Below are 21,936 nucleotides of genomic sequence, written 5' to 3' on the forward strand. Positions count from 1 at the left end.
TTGTTATCTGTACCTGTTTAATAATGCCAAGGTGCTGTTTTTCTGTTTCTGTTCGTTTTTTCAATTCATCTTTTAAGTTGTCCTTTTCTGAGCAAATATCCAAAATCAGCTCCTGATGCTTTTTATTTTCTTTAATCAATCTGTACAGAAAAAAAAAAATTATCAACAAGGTACATCAGTACTGGCTTTTTTGTTTGGTTGTTTTCAATTTTGAATAAATGGATTTTGTTCTTCAATCCGCAAATTTTATGGGAAGCCAAAAACCCTAATAAGCATGAAAGGCTTATAAGAAAAAAAACAAAATAATGTTGTACACATTGAACTTAACTCCAAAACAGCAAGTAGCAACCTCTTTGTGARGAAATTGCTTGTTTCCAGCATTTTAGCGTTGTTGTGGTCCATAATGACATGGGACATTTGGTAACACCATGAAACTACAAAACTGTAAATGTTAGCAATTTTAAGGTAATTTAACCTCCCAGCTTCCAGTCAGTTTCACCAGTCAAATGTCTGAAAACAGAGATTTTATAAACTTCATGGATTTCTCAGAGTACCCATGGAAGTTCACAACTTGGTAAGAAACAGAATCCTGATTTTTTAAGTCCTAAGTAGGTAACAAGCATCCATTCYCTTGCTCCTTATAAAATTCAATCCAGTTCAGCTCAGCTGTTTKATGCCAACACACTCAGTTTGACACTAGCGTAAAACTCAGAAGTTACGTTGTCGAAACTGCTGAATAAAAAGTCTCAAATGTATTTACACATCTGCAGCTGCTATTACAAGGTAGGTATTTTAGGCCACTAATTACATGCAAAAATGCAAAAACCTGAGAAATATATTTAAATATCCCCCTACCTCCTCCTGTCTGCTGGAAAAAAATCACTAAACAAACCAGTCTCCTAAATGATAAGGAATTCAAAACCATCAGTTACAGAGAGCTTAGCACTTGTGATCTGGTTTTTAATCTTATAATGAATATTCCAGGATTACAAATTCTTAGTTCATGCCACAGCTGCTCACATATATATTTAGATCTGTTCACAGGAGACAACTGGACTATTTCCAGAACAATGTTACAAGAAATTCTGATCATAAAGTAAGGGACAARACAAACACAACCCAGAATACCCATCTGGACCAAAYAAAATGTTCCACAGCAGTTTCACACTCTTGAGGTGAGTCCCCATGTGTCAAATGGGTGCAGTTGGGCAAAAGGAAGAGACACTTTTATATAAAGCCTTCTGTATGTATACAAAATACACACACCTAGACAAACACTTRTCTCTAAGGAGGTAATTGGTCCATGGCTGAAAACGTCGACCTGCCTCTGAGTTTACCATAAACAAGTAAAACTCATTACCTCATGATCTCCTGGAATTACCCCTATCTTCACACCCACCACTTCAGATTCCCACTCCTCCTTTGTAACTTCTGAATGTCTAACTGTGCATTCTTGAGTTTTACTGTCATCAACTGACTTTCCTCACATGGACGGTTTCTGTCAGATGTTAACTGGTGAAGTGCAAGAGAATACATTCCCTACAGGGACTCTCTCCCTCTATCTGGTTTCCCTTCCTTTGATGTCCTCCCATATCATGGTACTGGAGAGCCTTATATGAAAAGTAGGACACTCATTTCCAGCTCTGCAAAAAGGAATAAATATTAAGTTAGAGGCYACATTTTGTTAGCAAAAAACATTTCTAAGGAGGCAACGAAGCGTGAAATACCAGGTAAGTAAGGACAAAATCAAGCAATGAACTGGCTTTTGATGAACAGAAATATTCACGTTGAGTACTGCCTGGTGGAACTATTAAGCCCAGTTCCTTATAGAAAAATTTACAAGCCATGCCTTTCAGAACTCCTACTATAAAATGGGGTAAGAGTAGTTTATCTATATATGAYACTTCCAACTCAAACAATACTCTCAGCCGATTAACACCTTTTCTGGATGATGACAGGAGATAGAACACTACTTGAAAAAGAAACAAGCAATTTTAAATATAAATAAAATGCCCACTGTGGGAGTTAGCACTTTCAAAGATTAATTTCTCCACACATATGGACTGAATGAATCCTGGACTATTTTTATACCACCATTATTGCTGCAGTATTTAAGTAATTCTAAACAYTGGCAAGCTATTCAATGACAGTTGGCTATTCAGTTCCTGCCAAATCCTGCAAGAATTCAGACAGCTAAGTACACACTTTTATTTACAAGTACATACCACAWGTAAAAACAATTTCTCACTTAAAAAAAACAATTTAAAAAAACTATCATTCAAAAAACTCATTAACTATCCTCATACCAATTCAACTTGCTTCATACCAAAACATTGTGTGCAGGTGCACACAATATGCAAGCAAAATTGTTCACACACCTCCAACTGTGRTGCACATACTCAAATACTCACTTTGTAATAGTTTGTTCTTGCTGCAGGTATTTATCTTGCACACATTTTTCAAACATAGCCAAGGCATGTTCACCCTTCTGCACRCCATTGGGGAGCTTTGGTTCCTTTGAAAAATCTGTGGATAGGAGTTCAGTCTCTATTTCCTTCAGCAAATCCTCCTGTGAGGAAGCCTGATGTATTGTGGAAATAAGCTTCTTTGTGCAGTCTGTATCGTAAGGGCTTTCTGAATAGATTTTATCACTYGATTTTTTCACAAAGTCAGATTCCTCCCTTAGATCCTGTAATATTTCCATTAATGATTGTTCTGGCTGGTTAGTTTTTGGATTGTGTCGTTCAAGTTCTTCACTAGGTAAGTGTTCTGGTTTCGGGGAGCCTTCTGCCTTTCTTTCACAGCAGGCACTGGCAGAGGAGTCTGCCCCTCCACACTGCTGCTGTCCTTGTGCTGGGGCCCCATTGCTGCTTACACCAACAGCTGCTGAATCCTGATCCGAGGGCAACAAAGTCGCTTCCCTTYCCAACACACCACCATCACCTCCAGGGCAACCGATGTTTGAGCAGTCCTTCATTCCAGATGCTGTATCAGACTTCTCATTMTCTGTGGGCTTGAAAGAGGCATCATTTGACAGACTGCCAGGCTCCAGTGTGTTCTGCATTTCTGGTAAATATTCCTCCATAATCTTCCTTCAGATATCTAGATGCAGAATTCATATTACAACMTATTATATACAATATCAAAAGAGATTGAGATCAGGAAAATAAAGGCTATTAGAAAGTAGCCTTTACTAGAAAGCAAAATTCAGAATGCAAAAGTACTTAGATATGTGTTATACAGAGTTTTTTGCTCTTTCAGCCCAACATTTAAGTAAATGCGACAGTACATGCGACAGTAAATGCGACAAGTTGTTCTAAAGGAAGGTGAGAAATTAGGATAGCGAACAGGAAGCAGTGGGATAGTAAATGTCAAGACAATAAAAAAGCATTATTTTTAGAACTAACAATTCTACCMTTTAAATCCACAAAAACTCCAAGTGATAACCTCTAAAAATACTTCACGACAATAAATAAAAAAAGAAAATTAAGCATCTATGGTCTTATAGCTTCTACCTTCCTACGCATGATTGGAAAGCAACGATGTGTCTTATTCACTTTTACAACATAGGGTGACTCCCTGATCCAGCCAGAATATCCAACTTACTGTCACRTCCTCACTGAGCATCTATACAGCAAAATGCATCTGTACCCAGGAACCTAAGGGAAGGGCTGGGGGAGGATGGGGGTGAGATTCTCTTTTCCCATCTGCTTTCAAGCAACCAAAATCCCCAGTGGAAGAGCACAGATGGTCTGTGGCAGATCTGCTCTTTCAAACAGTAGCTTGCAGAGCAAGGACTCCAAAAGCTCTGCAGAAGCTCTCTAGAAGCACTAGAAGGACACCATATTGAGACCCAAATAGCCAGAATACTTATGGAAGAGCCTGGGTAATGCTGCATCTTCTTTATCAGGAATCTCAGATGGTTCTGTGTCTGAAAAGACTACCRGCATTTTTAACAAGCTCAGGAAGCCCTTCTTTCCATTAGGAGAAATTCATTACAGCAGTCCTAATTTATATACGCAATCCTATCCCTCCCGGATAATTTAGGCTATGTAAAAACAAGRCAAACTTTTCATTTATAAATTCAACTCTACTATTCCAAGAGCCAGCTCAAAGACAGTGCTTACTTGCCACATCAAACTTGCTCTCTGACTTGTTCAGCTCTCCCTTACCCAGCCACAYAATCTGAGCCACTCAGGTACTTGCTCCGTGCTCCTCCTTTCGCCCCAGCTGCAAAGGAAACAAACCCCTTTGTGCTGCTGAGCTTTGCTCCACTCCCCCCAGTTCTGCCTTATTTGCAAACACTTCTGACTGAGGCTCACGTTGTTAAAACAGAAGGATATGCGAATCCCATTAGGTATGGCAACAATTGCTAGCACTGTCACCAACAAAAAGCAGCTTCAACCCCACTGTTTCTACCAGGAAATACCATCACACAAAACACYTACAGTAAGTTTCTGAAACCAATAGCTGGGCAACAACTGGCACTTAATAAGAGGGAAGCACATGAAAATAAGCATTCAGCTGAGAATACAAAAGGGAACATGTCACAACTGGACAAGAGTCACAAATCATCAAATGAGAATCACATCTTTTTAAGTAACAAGCAGACCACTTCTTTTTTGGTTTCAAAGCCAAAAAAATTCCTCAATGCTACAGTCTCTAACCCAGAACAAATCAATAGGAACCAGAGCACAAATGGTATGGGAGAGGTACAAATGAGAACAGAGATGGGGAAGGAGAGAGTCTATACAATGTGACACTTTTACAAGGATTCCCCATTTTACAAACAGATCTTCTCTGGTGTTAATAAAATCCCTGATTCCCCTTTGCTTCAAAAGATTTATATTTAGGCCAATTTGGAACTAGCAAATCCATCTTTGTGGTTTGTGCAGTCCAAACAAATGCTCCTTTGGAACCTATCTAYTCTTAAATAACTTTTGCTAGTAATGAAAGATGGTAATATACTACTGTTTTTCTCAAACATAATGAACCCAAATTACAATCTCAATGTGCAAGCAAAAATGAACATAACTGCAAGAAGAAATATTCAGTTTGACAGCAGCAGAATACATTAGCTCCTACTTAATTAAAATGCTGTTAAAAAAAACAGTGCTTTCAGATAAGTGCACTTTAAATGATCAATAACCATAAGATAATTTGCAAATGATGCAGTTAAGATGGAAGAAAAATTCACCTTCTAGTATCTGCTCCCTCTTGTCAAAGGTAATTTACAATCCACACACTCAGCTGTAAAAGATACCGTAYTAGCATAAAGCTGAGGAACTGTTTTTTTTCCTCTAGTAGTTACTTCAGTCTAATTTCTTGATGATGCTTTCTCTGGAATAATCAGAGAGGTTTTTAAACTCATTTTAAGCCTTTYTAAAGTATCTTCTGGAGTGCTATAAAAACTCCCAAAATTTGCAGTKGTTTGATGCATTACTGCCTCAAACCTGCTTGTGACTGCCCAGCTGTTGCAGTTCACCACTRCCACAAGGAAGGAAGTGGTAAAATCAGATACATGAACTTCTGTGTTGTTTGTTATACCTAAGATTTCCAGTCCAGTCAGCAAACTGGAGGGCATTTATCCTCATACRGAAAGAACAAGTGAAAAATACAGCCCTGTTAACAGCGTACATTAGGAAGGTCTCTAAGTTTTCTTTTAATTGTGTAACTTACTTCTGTAAATAAGACTGCGAATTAGTATTACAAAGACTAATCTACATGGAAGCAGAAATACAATTATTTGCACAACTCAGTCACAGAGGAAAAAAAAAAAGGCACTGACTCGGTATCCATAATAACTTACTTATTATTACTCATAAATAAAGTGTAGGTTTTGAATCAAATGCATGGGAAATTTGAGTAGTGATTATACAAATCGGTTAAAGCATGAAAAGTAAATTATGGTGATTCAGTGTTCCCTGCAGTCGTACTTTAATTTTCAGTGGTACCTAGAATATAATTTACCCCATTAAGTTCACAGTCTTTATAATTCCAATACACTTGATTTCAGCCTTATCTGCCCAAATCTATCTGAACCAGTCCATGACATACATGGAGGTTTTCTTCCCCCCCTACTGTCACTGAACAGTATTAGCTTTTACATTCTAATTACTAACTTTTAAACAGAAATTAAACAATTGATCACARGGTCACAATTTATTCTCACACCAGAAATGTCCAGACAAAGAAGTTATGTGGAGCAGCTGTCAATGCAAATTCATACAGATATGCAAATATCTCTTGAATATCCAAAGTTTGTTGTGCCTACCTCAGCCTACTGAATAGATACTTCTGAAACCTCTACTGAATAGATAYTTCCCATATAATGCCAGATACATAAAACTGCAGTGATGTCACCACAGAAAAGGCTCACGACTTTGTAAACAAAAGGTTCTGTGTGACAGAAGCTTAAAAAGATCAACACTGCTAGTCTAGCAGTAGCCAGTTGAAATGAAACATGCTAATATTTGACTGTTTCACATCAAACATACAAATCCATCAAGCTCCAGGTAATATTTGGACACCACCTGATAGGAGCTCCACGCCTTTGCAGGTTTAATATCCATCCTGTATTACTCTATTCATCTTTATAAATTACTTTTGCAAAATCAGGCAGATATGAAGATTATGTATACTGCATTAAGAAAAATAGTTTAGTACCTTTTATGATGTCTTCGAAAGGCATCAAACACAACAAAACAAAGGCAAATCTTGACAGAAGCAAGTGAACTGGCTTATGTAATGATATGTTTAAACATCAAACAAGCACACAGTGTGTCAGTGAAAGCAAAGTGCCCAGTGAGCACTGACCAAGCTTCTTGCCCTGTTTTGCAAAAACTACCTTCAACTACTTGCTCTGCTCCCTCCTTAGGTCTGATGATCACCTTAAAAAACAGCAAAAGTGTGCTGCTCCTGGTCCCATCCATGTAATGTTTGTCTCACCCCACAGTATCAGTCCCTTCTGCTGCCAGTGCTCCAGGAGAATGCAATTACTACCAAATCAGCTCAAAAGCCTGAGAGGGAACTTCTCAAAGCAGCATTTTGAGGCTGGCCCAGCCCAAGCCTGCTTGCCCACATACCATGARTGACTGCTATCCATCCAGGCAGTCATTGTCTCTGTCACCGCCTTGTGACAGTTTCTGCAGCTGTGACAGGACCCTTTGCTGTGACTGGACTCATGTAACTGGTCTGACCAGTCATCCTCCTCCTCTGTTTTACAGCTCAGAATCAGTCTGACACTCCAACACACCTGCCCTGTGCTCCTGCTCCTGTTGCACAGCAGAGGAGGCAGCTGGCTGTGTGTCCCTCCAACTCAGTGATACTAAGAAATGGGAGTGGGAATGCATCACATCAAACCCTGGTGATGTGAGCAGCAGGAACAGGAGCACAGCTCAGCCAGAAGGAACAGGAGAACAGCTCAGCCACCTTTGCTCTGMAGCAGGGATGAGCCTCAGGCCACATTTACACACACRAACAAAACATCTCCCTGCAGAATAYACCAGAATATAGGCAAGTAGTACCCTTCAAAACCAAAACTGCCTTTTTTTTTAAACAGCCACTGTGTGTTCCCATCACAGATGTGTTCTTCAAAGAGGCAAAGAGCATACATACTTTTCATCATTATTAACAAAACTAAGTTAAAATTGAAATAGCACATACGATTGCCAARTCCTGATGTAACATTTAAAATGAGTAAGTAGTTAGATAGCAGGCACAGGACACACAACATTAAGGGCTGGTACTGGCAGGGGTTACAATCATTTATCACACTACTTAAACTGAGATGTGCTTATCTGCCAAATTGCTGAGAGCACAACTGACTATAATCAGAGGCAGGGAGCATGCCAATAGAGTGAGTGAACAGCACACCAGCCTTTGAACACACATATCTCCCAGGTATGACAGGGAATGCAAAGAATCAGGAAACAGCAATTGTTTCATTCACTTTCTGTTACACAACAGAAACATCTTCTATTAACTGCTAACCAGATGATAAAAATAAGAACAAATGATTCATTTAAGCACTTTAAGGAAGTATCTGACACAATGTAAGTATTAACTTGGGAGAACATAAGATACACGGTCCTGGAACATGCCAACAAAAAGAAGAAAAAAGTATTTCCTGTAGCAACCTTCAGCAGTCCAGAGAAGCTTAGGCTTTAACAGTAAATTCTCACTTCAGAGTCCATTCCCTGGCACGGAGAAAAGCAGTTTCTGTAACACTCAGTCCTCCTCCTCTTTCCTCTGCTAAAAGCACATGTGTTTCTAGCTTTTTAAAGAAGTTGTTGGCAGCCTCATCCCTGGGCTGTTCATCCACTGTACCAGTTGAAAATCCTTCCTTCCATGACAGTACTCCTAGYTCTAACTAGGAACACCACCTTGCCTAGCTCTAGCCTGCTCTCCTGTGAGTATAGGCACATGCTAAAGATCCAGTATATTTTAGTTCAATATTATGCCATTTCAAACTACCTGTGCTTTCCATCTTTCTATTGAATGTAAATGTGATTCTTTTAAATCCCTGACTATAAAGAACTTTCCTAAGCAGATTCACTATTAATGCTAGCATTTTATTTCATAAAATGGATAGAATTWGACCCAAACTCTCAATACTTAAGTTGCAAATAGTTAGGAAAGAGGAAATTACCTTGTTTCAGCCAATTTCAAAACACATATGAGATGATATTCAAACAAACATATTAAATGGTAACTACAGGAAACTTTTGCTGAGGTATGGCTGTCTGGAAGGCTTCACTAACAACACAGGGAAAGAAAAAAAGTGTGCTTTGTCACCTAGTAACTATCACAATGGGGCTCTTTACAACAAACAGATTAAAGAATAATAGAAGTGTGTGCCTGGGTTGGTTTTGTAAGCAAACTTAAGGTCAAGGTCCTGAGAAACAAAAATCACTGCTTCAAGAGAAAAAAAGAGGTATTTACACACCAATGCCCAAAAATACTGCAGAGAGAGGAACAAAAAAGGGCAGGAGAGGACAATGCTTCACAGGTATGTGCATATACAAAACCTCATTCAACCCAGGCTTGAAATGAATAGGAAAATCATGGAGACAAGTGATTCTGAGGCACAATAATTGACTCTGAGAAACAAAACCTTCTGAAAAKGGCATAACAAGAACTTAATACTGCAAATGCAGCTTACTGGAGAACAGAAACATACAACTACACATTAAATAATGTAATGGCTAGTTGCAGTCAATTATTTTAGCTCCTTTCAACAAGAAAGGGTTTTGCRTCTTTGGGTAGATGCTTTCTACTCCAGGCTTTGCTCCTAAGAGAGACCTTGTAGCACATTCACTGATGAAGATGGAATCATCTACTCTCCAAACAAATACATGTGCAATCCACAAAATTGTGAAAAAGCAGCTCTCACGTCAGCAAAGACCATAAATGCTCTTCACCTCTCGCTATGTAAAAAGCATCCAGAGAGGTTTTATAAGATATGAAACAAGCTAATTTTTAAACAGAACCACAAAGTAGCTTTCCTCTTTCCATTTCACATCACTCACAGGAGAATACTCAAATTTCCTGTAGTAATACCCTGAAATCTCACAACTACTCAAAGCTGCCATATATATATGATGCATTTCAGACAGCAGGTGGGGGACAAGGAAAGGAGTGACAAAGTGCTCCATTGGTCACAGATGACTCCAACAGTCAGCAGTGTCCTAAGTACCATGATGTGGCCAGGCAAACAGCACAATGCCAGAAAAACCTTGTGACATCAACACAAGAAGCCCAAGTTCCCAGAAGTCTCCTATATGGATGTCACCTCAGGACTCAGAGTTGTTTTGTCACTGCAGTGTGCGCTGTGAACTCRTTAAGGAAACACTGCACACCTCTAAACAAAGTCCACACATTTACAGGAAAAACCTATCTAGAAAATAAAGCCCTTGAAATTGCTTCAGAGCAATTGTCTTGATGCAGTAATTTGTGATCCATACTTCCTGGTTGTTAAGAACTGGATTGATAACTCACAAAATTGCTGCTGTTACTCTTTTATTTTGCTTTCCAAGATGGCACATTCTGAAGATAAGTTCCACCAGAATTTCATCATAAAAATCCAAGCAAACAYCCTTAAGCAGTCTCTTTAAATGCTTTGTAACACTCACTATCCTTTCATATTGGTTCTGGTTTCTGAACTATGCACTTCAGGTTTAATGTGCAGWGTCAGTAGCCAGAAGAGATGCTTCTCCTTTGGAGAGCTTCTTATGGAGACAGCAAGAAAAGGGATTTATTCCTAACATCCTCATTCTCCCCAGTGAAAGCAAATAATGACTTCCTTTCCCCAGTACCAMATCGAAAGACTGGGGCAGTAGAACATAGCTCAAATAACCAGCTGTCTCTTCCAGGCATTTACTGTTCTCTGCACCACATTCCAACTGATTTTACAAACATCTCTGCTCTTCTGCATCCTCTCCAATTCAATCAAACATGTCCTACATGTTTATGGGTTTACAGAGGTTTTTGTTTGGTAGCAGATCCCAATGCTGTGAAAGCAAAAAAGGTAAAAACAGCTCCATTTTGATACTGCAAGTGCCGGACGCACACATTTATGAATCACTCTGGTTTTGGCAAAACTGAATTCAGGAAAGCAGACATACAGCTTGCCTACACATATAGAAAGCCCAACACTAGATGAACAGAAAATTCTACACCCCAGCTAAACCAGGCAGAAATATCATGCTTTCACAATGACTGCCCTGTTTGCTCACCTGCAATACTTCAGAAATCAAAGTAGAGGACTGGCACCAAAGCAAAGCACCTGAAATTGTAGATGGTCTGAACAGATACCAGGAACTGCTCACTTTTATTACTCYGGCTTTCTAACAGCTCTCCAATCAAGAGGTCTGTTCACTGATCATGTTATACGTGTTATATCTGAAAAAAAAGAAATACTTTTAGCTTAGCTGTGCAATCATTAAAAGACTATCCAATAATAAAATAATAAWGGCTAAAAAGCCAAGATACACACATCAAAAGGCAACTAAAAACCTCCAAACTAGCAGATAAATCTAGAAYTGGGAGGTCTGGACACTAACTTTTTTTAAAAATGAAAAGCATGGTTCTCATAAAATTGTAACTGCAAAGAAAATATTTTTTTTCCCTGTATCACACAATAGCAAATTAAAACACAGTCACATAATTTGCAAGCGGAAGCTATGTGCWATTTACAGCTATTTTGAAGATTCACACTTACACCTCAAATCACATTCTAAAACACTCTTGCATTACTCCAGGCCTCCAACTGCCAGTTAAAGCTCTCAGCAACCTGCCCAGACACACCCACAGACTCAGCTACAAATGAGACTTCCACTAAATCTTACAGTGTTCTGTGTCTTCATCTGTAAAAGCACTGAGCACAAGTAGTTCTCCATCTTGGCAAATACACAGCTTGGAGGTTGYGACTTCAGGCTGAGACTTCAGCTCTTTCTGCTACAATGGAATCTAACGTTTACTTCACAWGCAACCAAGGACTGACTTTTAGTACAGAAATACCAAGTAGTTTCAAAACACGTCATTTTTTCTGACATGCCTTTCAAAAATACTTATAAGGAAAGATCAGCAATGCCCTAAATCTATCCTGAGATAGCAGTTTTACATTCATCCCTTGGAAATTGTTATTCAACAACAACTTATGATTTCAAAAGAAAGGCTAGTGTACATGCAAACTTAGAATCAATATATACTCCACCCTTTAAACTACTCTGCCTCCTATTCATTCACATTAAAGAATACATAATATTAAATTCCAATCTGCAGATTGATTTTTACACGTGGTTCATTACACTCAAGCACAATCCCATCTCAGAAGCATCTCTCTTTCATGCAAGCAGCTAATGAAGCTCATGAAGCACAAATAGGTAACTTTAACAAAATCACATTTATCATTTAGAGTGTAATAATGGGATAGTTCTTTTCCCAATCACTGCAATATAGACTAAAGGCTCTGCTAGAGAGACTTTTTTATTCAGCCTTACATTTCCACTCATGCATCTATGAAATGAAGTGACATACGACTGAAATGTCAACAGTAAGACAAAGACTTTCTTGATGAAGCTCCRATGCTCATCAGAAGACACAAATAAAAGCAAAAGCTGCACATCAGCAGCATCTGAACAGCTCAGTTACAGACCCACTTCTCTCTTGCAGGTTCCTGAGCAACAAAAAGAGAGAGTACAAGTGATTTAGCCAGTTCAGTTGAAAATTCAAGAGTTAATGGGAGATGCAATATAATCCAGTGGAACACSGGAGATGGACTTTGTATTTCAAAGACTTAATTAGGATTTATTGGCTAAAGAAGACTGAAAAGAATAATAATGATTTGTAGAGTTTTCCTGACAAATCACACACACATAAAGCAACAGCAACTCAATATAAAAAAGCTTCACAAATGCCCCAGCACTTATTAGAAAGAACAAAACAGCTTGAAGAGAACCACAAAGGTCTATTTGTCTCCTTTAGCTATCATGCTATAAAATATGCTATTAGAAACACAATCTTAGATGAATCATAACAGAAGAATAAAGTACTATTATCTTTAAACACATTCTCCTAAGACTGAGATATCAAAGTAACCATTAAGAGCCAGACAACTGTTAGAATCAGTTGCCACTTCAATTCAGCTCTAATTTCCAGCCCATTATATTCAAATAAGAGATGAACCTGTTAAACAGTTTACATGCTACCATGTGTATAATGACAACCCAACAAGACTGCTAAAGAATAATTTGGGAGTATGAAAACATTTCTAATGTCTCACAGTTGCGTTGCTCATTGAAATTCATTGTTCATTCATATATTTTTTACACAATAACCATCATTTAAGCAAACTAAAATGCTTTTTTAAGTCAGTGCCAACCTGTCATTGCATTAGAACTCTTGCTAACGATTTTACATGACAGTAAGACTAAAAACAAAATTGAAGAGAACTTTTATCATTTGTTTTAGCTCATCATTTGTGTAATCCTAATAATACTTTTACCTAATCAGGAGAGACTGAACACACCTTTCTACTTCACTTATTGGGTGAAATTTATTGTTTCTTTTTCCTGAAGCTACCTTTTCCTTAACTACTGTYTACTAGTCAACACACTGACCAGCAAAACAAACTTTCTTATTGTTTCCAATTAATACCCAACTTACCTGTGTTTTGCATTACACCTTTCACAAGAACTCAGTCACAAATGGCTTCCTCAGACTAAGCATTATGTCACCAGGTAACAATGCAAAACAAGGAAGCTCAAGTACCTAGGGATAACTCTGTTTTCAAYTGAAGTTTATCGAAGAAAAAGAGAATTCTGCTAAAGAAGTTCTGGTTTACATTGTAARACACAAAATCCAGCTCTAGTGTATAGCAGCTGTGTAGAGGGGCAAATTAAAGGTTTGAACTAAATTGAAAGGGACTGGGATAAAATGGTTCCAAAAAAGCAGGTATTTTACATAATCTAGTGYGAGACAAATTTCAAACAGTCCTTGTGGCTTCAGGTTTATGAATTTGATTACAATTCCACATCCAATATTAATCAGAGCAGCAAGCCCCTCAAGTTATGAAACACACAAAAACAAGATGAACTGCATTGTTCATCTGAAAATTCATCACTGCCTAATAAAAAGACAGAATTCTTAAGCTGAAGAAGAGATGATGTTGATCACCACTGCTTGTATTCCACACAAAACAGACACCCACAGTCTTCCACTACTTACAGACAGCACATATAGGAAACAAAAGAAACACAACAGAGTCCCACCTACACCAGCCTTCCCAATATTAATTCCCTTTTGCCCAAGATCAAACAGACATGGAAAAGGTGGCTCCACACTGGGACATTGAGTCCTGCAGCCCAGGCAGAACTTGACACAGCCCCTGACTCAGCTCACACAAAGACCTGCTTTGAWGCACATGCTGGAAGGGAAGGGAGTGGAACAGTGAGAATACACACTGGGTACTCTCAGGATTTCCTTGCTTTTATCAGTTTAACACTTCAACTCAATTATTCTTCTCAGGTTTTYAATCTGACTTCATTAAATGCCAATGGCMGTGCCAAGGTGCAAAGCKMAGCATTTCTATGAACTCTTTGAACATGAGACAAGTACTTTAGAAGACAAGGTTTACTCCAACTTTATCTTTGCTTTCCTTCCCTTACATCACAAGTTAGATAGTTGAGCAAAGGTGTGCAATTCCTTCACAGCACCACCTRGTTTTCTACCAATCTCATGCACACAGTTAATATTATGGTCATATTAACTCCRTGTCTGGAGTCAAGTAACAGAACAACTCCAAAACAGAGTTCATCAGTTAAGGTTTAACAACTGAGGCTGGATTTGCTCCCATCAACACACAAGTCATGGGGTACATCTYGAGAGTGTTATTTTTTGTCATACAAACCCTGAGATTGGAAGTTCATGTATCGGTGAACACAAAACATCAGCAACAGCATCCTTTTACTGTAAACATCACATGAGACTTGGATACTTCAGAGTTTACACAAAGACTTGTAATCTTCTGTGTGTCTTCAGCACAGAGCAACCCTTACTTTTCCACATTAAAAAAAGTATCAACTTCAGTAATTAATGTGATGCCAGCAACAGCACTATTGTAACCTTTCAGGTTTTAGCATCCTGCCTTCAGCTTTGCTTACAAGGCCAGAAGCAGCTCTGTCCCTACAAGAACCCTGTTTGCACTCACATTCTGACTCTGATAACATCGCCTGTGCAAAGAAGAATCTCTTAAGCAACGGGAAGAAATCAATTTTATGACTAGAGTACACAACCTGGACAAAGCACACATTCTATGACAGTTCTTCTACACCTATAACAGAGCCATAACTCTTGCTCACACTACAGAAGTCGAAGCTCTGGCAGACCTTACAAACATAAAGTGTCATGGAATGGGTAAGATGGATCTTGGTATAACTGGCACTGGAGATGACAGCATGTTTCCTTTCAATGGCTCTTTTTAAATGTTGTATCCAGAACATGCAAAAGGCTATAAAATTGCAGCCATGGAATTACAGTCTACATGATCAYTGCACRTTGAAMAATACAATTTGGGGAGAAATCAGTTCTACTGATTTCAAATCAGACTTTCATGGGTTTTTTTCCAGTATCCTTGAAAAAAAAACAAAAACAAGTAAACACTTCAACCCTTTAAGGGTGTGGAACAGTCAGCTGTGCACTCCACAGAAAACTGATTTCTGTTAATTAATCTAATAGGTAGTATTATAGACAGATCAGGGCCATGATTTTCTYCTCCAATCTGACACTGATTTGTTTCTGATGAGGTTCTTTTTTCACCATCCATTTGAGGCAGCAGAGTCTTTGATTATGACCTCAAGGTAAGTTTTACCCATAAGGCTTTCCAATATTGTTTATGGCAATTAGAAAATAAGTTCAGAAAAAGTCAGCCCAGAACTAAGTACAGGATATTGCTTCCTGGAGCCCACATCTACTAATTCAACTGCCTAATAACACTATTCAATCCAGAAAAACATTGCCTTTCTATTTTTCATAGSTCTTTAAAAAGTCAGCTTCAGGAAATTCAATATTAGCCTCAGGTARTGTCAAGCAACAGAACTGCTAATTAGAAGCAAATAAACTACTCTCTGTATTTGGTTCTTCACTCCTTTTCTCAACACTTTGAAACAGGGAACYTCACAATGCCAATAAACAATCTGTCAACAACTCCAAATCGAGCCTTATAAAATGACAAAAAAAACTTTTTTAAAACCAAGACAAGAACAGATGATGGAAGATTTGCAGGAAAAGAGGACCTCAAATGCAACACAGAACTAGTTCACTTTTTTTCATAAAACAGATGACATTTCAAATGTCATCAAAGCCTCCTAAAACATCTTTATATTTTCAGCATCTCCTATCTCTAGAGCTTAACCATCTCCTCCCAAAAGTCAACAGTAACATAAGCATTCATAACAGCCAGCRACTACATATCCTTGTCCATGCAGAAACACAGCTGTGGCTCACCGTTTCAACAATTCCCTTATACAACAAAACATACTGGGGATRCTGGCCATAAGTGGGGTTTTAGCATATTCTGCTTACAACATTTTCACTTCTGAAAAGCAGTTTTACAAGACGATAAAACAAACCAGCACTAAAGCCAGAATGCCATACTTCTCATCTTACACATAGATTTTAATTTCTTAAGAAATCCTCTTTCAGTCTGCACAAAGTCTCATTGGAAGTACACTCATATCAGACTCACCTGYGCAGACTATTTTCCGGGACAAGAGCCAAAATCCGCAAGCCTACACCATAATCATCTCGCTAAAGTCCTTCTTTCAAACCTAGAAGGGCAAGCAGCTTTTGCAAATACCATCTGCAAAACCAAGGACGTATACTCTACCGCAACACCGTAGCCAGCTCTAAAAAATAACCTTCACAGCAGTTGCGGGGCTTTGTTATCTAATTATTTAACCGTACAGCGAAATCAACATAGAGCCAATGAAACAAGACAACCTAATTAATACCGTGAAGATGAAAGCTGTCCAGAAACAAAGAGATTACGAGCCAACACAGGAGCCTGCGCTACCCGCTCGGAGGTCCTGCCTGGGAACGCAGTGCATTGGCAGGACCTCACCCCGCGGCTCTCCGGTCACCTCGCTCCCCATCTCCYGCGGCTCACCCACGGCCCCGGTGACCTGTGCCAGCCCAGTGCCCCCACCTGCACAGGGAGAGCCCCTCGCCACCCGGGGGAATTCTGCCTCCCTCCCTCCCGTCCTTCCCCCGCCCCCGCGGTCGCTGGGGGTTTATCTCCCGCTGACAGTGACGCGGATCAGCGGCCCCGCGACCTCTGCCGAGCCCGCCGTGCAGAGCCCGTCCCGTCCCGCCGAGTCCCGGCGCTATCGGCCGCAGCCGCCCCGCGCCGCCCCCTCGGGAGCCCCGCAGCACCCGCAGGGCTGGGGGGCGCCGGCACCGCCCGCCCTTCCTGCGGCGCGGATCACTCACCCGGTCGCTACTCGGGCGGCAGGAGCGGCGGCAGCGCAGCCATGGCGGGCACAGCACGGCACTGCCCCGCTCCCCCGGCGGCCGCCCCGGCCCGGCGCGCTGACACATCAACAAAGATGGCGGCGGGGGCGGGGCCCGGCGGGGGCGGGGCCAGCCCAGTCCAGCCCAGCCCGGCCCGGCCCGGCCCAGCACCGCGGAGGTCGCGGTTTGTGCTCTGCTTGGGGTCTCTGCGCTGCCGCTCGGGACGGGCCGGAGGCACACGGGTGTTCGCGGCAGCCCCCGGGGCCGGCAGGTGACGCGGGACCCGTCTCGCCGCCTTCTCTCGCCCTCGTGCTGCCGCCGCGTTTCCACCCKCGCTGCCGCAAGTCTGCGATCCACTGACGGTGCTAAAAGATCCGAGCGGCTGGATATAGGACATAGTGCCATGGTATTAGCGCATTCTGCGCCAGGGGACATTTGGGTTGGACATGAGGAGGAATTTCTTCATAGGGTGATTAGACATTGGGATGGGCTGCCCRGAGAAATGGTAGAGTTACCATCCCTGAGGTGTTTTAAGAAAGTGCTCTGGTCTGKTTGATAGGGTGGTGTTGGGTCATAGGATGGASTCGATCTCAGAGGTGTTTTCCAACCTAATTGATTCTGTGAAGATAGTTCAAATTGTTTCAATCTGGATGGGTTTTTTTCTTCTTCTTGTTTAAACGTATGACGTTTCTGGGCAAGGGATCTCATGTCAGACCACAGCGCTATCAGACCACAGCCCTGAGCAGCCGCCATACAGGAGAGATTCACCCCAGCAATTTCAGTGATGGTCACCAAAATGCCTCTCCTTTTTGCAAGATCCAGTGTACAAGTAATGACTAATAGAATCTTCTCYCTTAAGTAAAGACCATCTCATTCTCCACAACCAACCCGTACATATTATGTCAAAACTCTCTGCATACCTACATACCACGTAACAGTCAATCCAGTGATGTTAATCAACAGCTTCACTTAGCACTTGCAGGGACTTCATTCCTTAGTCTAAGTGATTTTAAAAAAATGAAAAATTTGCTGGGCATCAAAAATCTGGACTACATTTCGGTGCTAGGATCAGCAGTTTTTCAGTGGAACACAAAGCTTTTTGGAATCCAGAGCACAGCATAAATGCCATTTTATTTAATWAAAAAAAATTAAAATACTTAAGCAGACAAGCTGTTAAGTGAAAGCAGTTGTATTATCTATAGCAGCTCAGCTAAAATAAGCACTGGCATCTCTCCTGCAGTAACAAAGATAACAATGGAAAAGCAAGTTAGAATCATTGAATAATTCAGGTTGGAAGGTACCTCAGGAAATTATCTAGTCCAATCCCCTACTCATAGCAAGGCTAACTTTGATGTTAGGTCAGGTTGTTCCTTTATTTTGGCTAATTTATTTTTACATACATATAAAAGCATACACATACCTACAGGTATGAAATCATCACCTACCCAATGATGATTTCTTCAGTTCCTACTATGGATGACCTTGAAAAGAGAATGTGYTTCATAACTTCACTTACAAACATTAATTGGGAGAGTTATTTCAGAGCAAGGTCTTTTTCTTCACATTCTTTCTAGGTATTTGGAATTTCAGAGCTGCAAATGCAAATTCAGGGGTCCTAGAAAATGCTCCTTGAAGCCTGTTTTTTAACCCTAGCTAGCAACTAAGCCCCACACAGCTGTGGGCTCACTGCCCTCCCCAGCAGGATGGGGGAGATGATTGGAAGCGTCCAACTTGTAGGTCAAGGTAAAGACAGTTTAATGAGACAGAAAATAATAATAATAATAATAATAATAATAATAATAATAATAATAATAATAATAATAATAATAATAATAATAATAATAATAATACAAACCCAGTGGTGCACAATGCAGTTTTTCACCACTTGCTGATTGATGCCTGGACAGTTCCCAAACAGCAGCCTCTGGTCAGCTTTTCCTCAGTTTGTATACTGAGGATGATGCCATTTGTTATGGAATAATCTTTGGCTAACTGAAATCAGCTGTCCCAGCTGTGTTGTTGTCCCTGCCCCCAAGCTTCTTGCTGGGAGCGTATGAGAAGCTGAAAAGTCCTTGACAATCGTGTAAACACTTCATAGAAACAGTTAAGGATGTTAATGTGTTATCAACATTGTTCTCATCCTAAATCCAAAACACAGCTCTGTACCAGCTACCAGGAAGAAAATTAACTCTATCCCAGCTGAAACCAGAACAAAACGTTTCATCAGATCCTTAAAAACAACAGTGGGATCTCAGAGAAAATCAAYCTGTAAACCTTTCAGTGCTATCATAATTATTAATCTTTGAATGTCTATTGTTTTGGGAAAGATAATACTGCTTTGGGTAACTAAACAATGTYCTAACTATCATCTCTAAAGCAGCAAAGGAGTCAGGCATCTGAAGGCATGTGTCTTGAAAAACACTAAGCTGAGGGCATAAATGGAAATAAATTGCGGAGAGAGCTCTTGCCCTCAGCTTTAACCTCCAAATAACATTTTAAAGGCAAATGTCTAGCCCTTGCTTTGCTCAAATTATGCTGTGCGTTCCATCTTGCTAAAAATACATTTAAAATCAGATGTGGAACAGAGATAAGTAAAAATAATGTCTTTTCAGAAAGCAATGCCATGCAACACTCACTTGCTAATTGCCATGCAGCCCAAGTCTAAGCTTTGCTTTCAGAAAGGCTTCTTTGCCCATTCTGCTGCTGCTGTTCTGCAGCTGAGCCACAAAGTTCACACAGCCTTGCTGCTCTGTAAAACAGTCAATTCAGTGCCGAAATGCTTCTTATTTGGTCTTCTACTTATTTAAAGATAACTGCAGAGACATCAGTGTACTCTGGCCCCAGGTTTTTTTTAAGATTTATGCTTTTACCTTGCTGTACACTTTTTCTACAGTCCCACTGATGTTACCTGTATGTGGTTTAGTGTGTTCCACCAGACCTGGCAGAATTTAATCTGATTTTGCCTTTTATTCTGGACATTTTTTTAGAGCAGGATTAAAATCAGGTTAAGAAAATAGAGCCTGGTTAGCAGAGATCTTCCTTAAAGGCAGAAGGAAAGGATTTTTTTGTACTCAGYTGGACTCCCCACAGCTCTAATCCCAGGACTGATGCTGACAGTTTTAACTCTTGTAATACCTGTGCTTAAGTCAAATTTTCATCTGAAGAATACCTTATCCCCAGGAGGCATCCACARTTACTTAGGGAATGATAATGACAGGTCACAGAGTGAGTCCTGCACCAAACCGCTTGCATTTGTGTTAAATAAGAATGAATTACTGTACCTCTTAATGAGCCAGCCATAGCTCTCATTTGGCATGTATGAATGCTGAGGAAAACAATTTCTGAGTAAGGGAAGAGAACTTACCATCTGAAAGACAGACTGTCCTACACAACAGAATTGTCTGCTGCAGACAAGCTCTGCATTGCAGAGGCAGACAGAATTTGGCCCATATATTAAAAAGGATGTAATTCTGGCTTTTGGCTCATGCATTGTTATCTAAGAAAAAGAAAAGGAAGTGTTCATCTAATTGCTCAGTTTTCAGGGACATTTGTTAATTACCCAGAATATTTTTATAGCTTTGCCCTCTGAAAGGGCTTACAAACCTCTTTTTTTCTCCTTCAAGTAAAGAAGTGTTAGCAACTCCACTTTRAGGGAGAACATAGAGGTGGCTTAAATAGCAGATGTGCTAAACAACATCCCACACTCCTGAGACCACTGATGCTCAAAGGGCCACGTCTCCAGCTTGCCCAGATCCAATCTTCTCTGTTTGTCGCAAGACTGGTCTGTTGTAATGCAATTACTGTGGGCTGAATTGATTSCAACATTTCACATCATAGCAAAATTACATAAAGAGTTATTATTTTCTTCACTRGAAATCGCTTTCATTGTGTAACTGTTTTATTCTGAGCAAGCACAGTTTGCCAGGGGTCTTCAGGGAGCCCCATCTTTCCCCTATGTATCAGGTAAGGACAGCATGTCTGCTGAAGCTGCTTGCCACCACCAACCACGTCTGATCTATGTGTGATAAATCCCAAGTGTGACTACGATCACTCAAGTGCTCTGAGTAAGTTAGAACTGGAAAAAATTATTTTCATTGTATGTTGCTTGCACTGTCCTTTGTTCAGCATGTAGATCCACTAAGATCCTAGAGCTCATGACACATTGGTACAGTTGTTGCAGAACTTACATCTAGGTAAGCCTGAAGCTCTTTCTAACAATTGCAGGCAAGTCACATCAGCCTCCTGCAGCTCCTGTGATGCTGCTCCTCATCAGCCTCCACCCCAACAACACTCTCCTCAGTTACCTCTGACATTCAGTTACCCTGCGGGAAGATAAGGCTGGAAGAGTGTGCAGAACCTTATTCAGTCCAATAAGGTGAATTGTAACATCTTGCACCTTGAAAACATAATCCATAAATGCAGCACAGGCTGTTATCTACCCATCTCAGGAGGAGTTCTGTGTAAAGAGAGCTGGGGTTCATGGTGGACAAAGCAGCTCATGAGTGAACAGGATGCTGCTGCAGCAAAGAAAGCCTACAGGATGCKGGGCTGCATCAACAAGAGCATCACCAGCACAGATGAAGAAGTATTTGTCCCACTCGGTGCTTGCTGTGTTCACTTTTGGTCCCTGCTATGCAAAAAAGATGTGGGTAGGCCACAAAGATCATGAAGATTTGAGAAGCTTATACAGAAGGAATGGCTGAGAGAAGTGGGCTTGTTCAGCTGTCAGAAAAGAAGGCTCAGAGGAGGTTTCATCACCACATTCCAGTATTTAAAGGGCGGCTACAAAGAAGATGGAAATGCCTTCTTTTTACAAGGAGTCCCATGGAAAAGACAAAGAGTAATGGATACAAATCACTTCTGGGGAGATTCCAAATACACACAGGAGTAAAATGTTTCACAACAAGAAAAATCAGCCATTGCAAT

At 40.3% G+C, this 21,936-nt stretch overlaps 1 protein-coding gene across 1 annotated transcript in view; it reads right to left on the reverse strand.

The window, feature by feature from the left end:
* The window catches only part of CCDC186 (coiled-coil domain containing 186), a 34,020-nt gene extending 16,912 nt beyond the window's left edge, over positions 1–17,108 (reverse strand). Inside the window, exons 1-3 of the mRNA XM_057370261.1 lie at positions 16,990–17,108; positions 2,412–3,102; positions 14–140 (exon numbers count right to left, since the gene is read on the reverse strand). Coding sequence (XP_057226244.1) covers positions 14–140; positions 2,412–3,085 — 801 coding nt within the window. The 5' untranslated portion in view covers positions 3,086–3,102; positions 16,990–17,108. The remainder of the gene's footprint in view (positions 1–13; positions 141–2,411; positions 3,103–16,989) is intronic.
* Between the last annotated feature and the right edge of the window lie 4,828 nt (positions 17,109–21,936).

This window comes from Malurus melanocephalus, unplaced genomic scaffold (genome assembly GCF_030028575.1).
Source record: "Malurus melanocephalus ecotype Western Australia unplaced genomic scaffold, MMel_1.1 scaffold_122, whole genome shotgun sequence".
NCBI lineage: Eukaryota > Metazoa > Chordata > Aves > Passeriformes > Maluridae > Malurus > Malurus melanocephalus.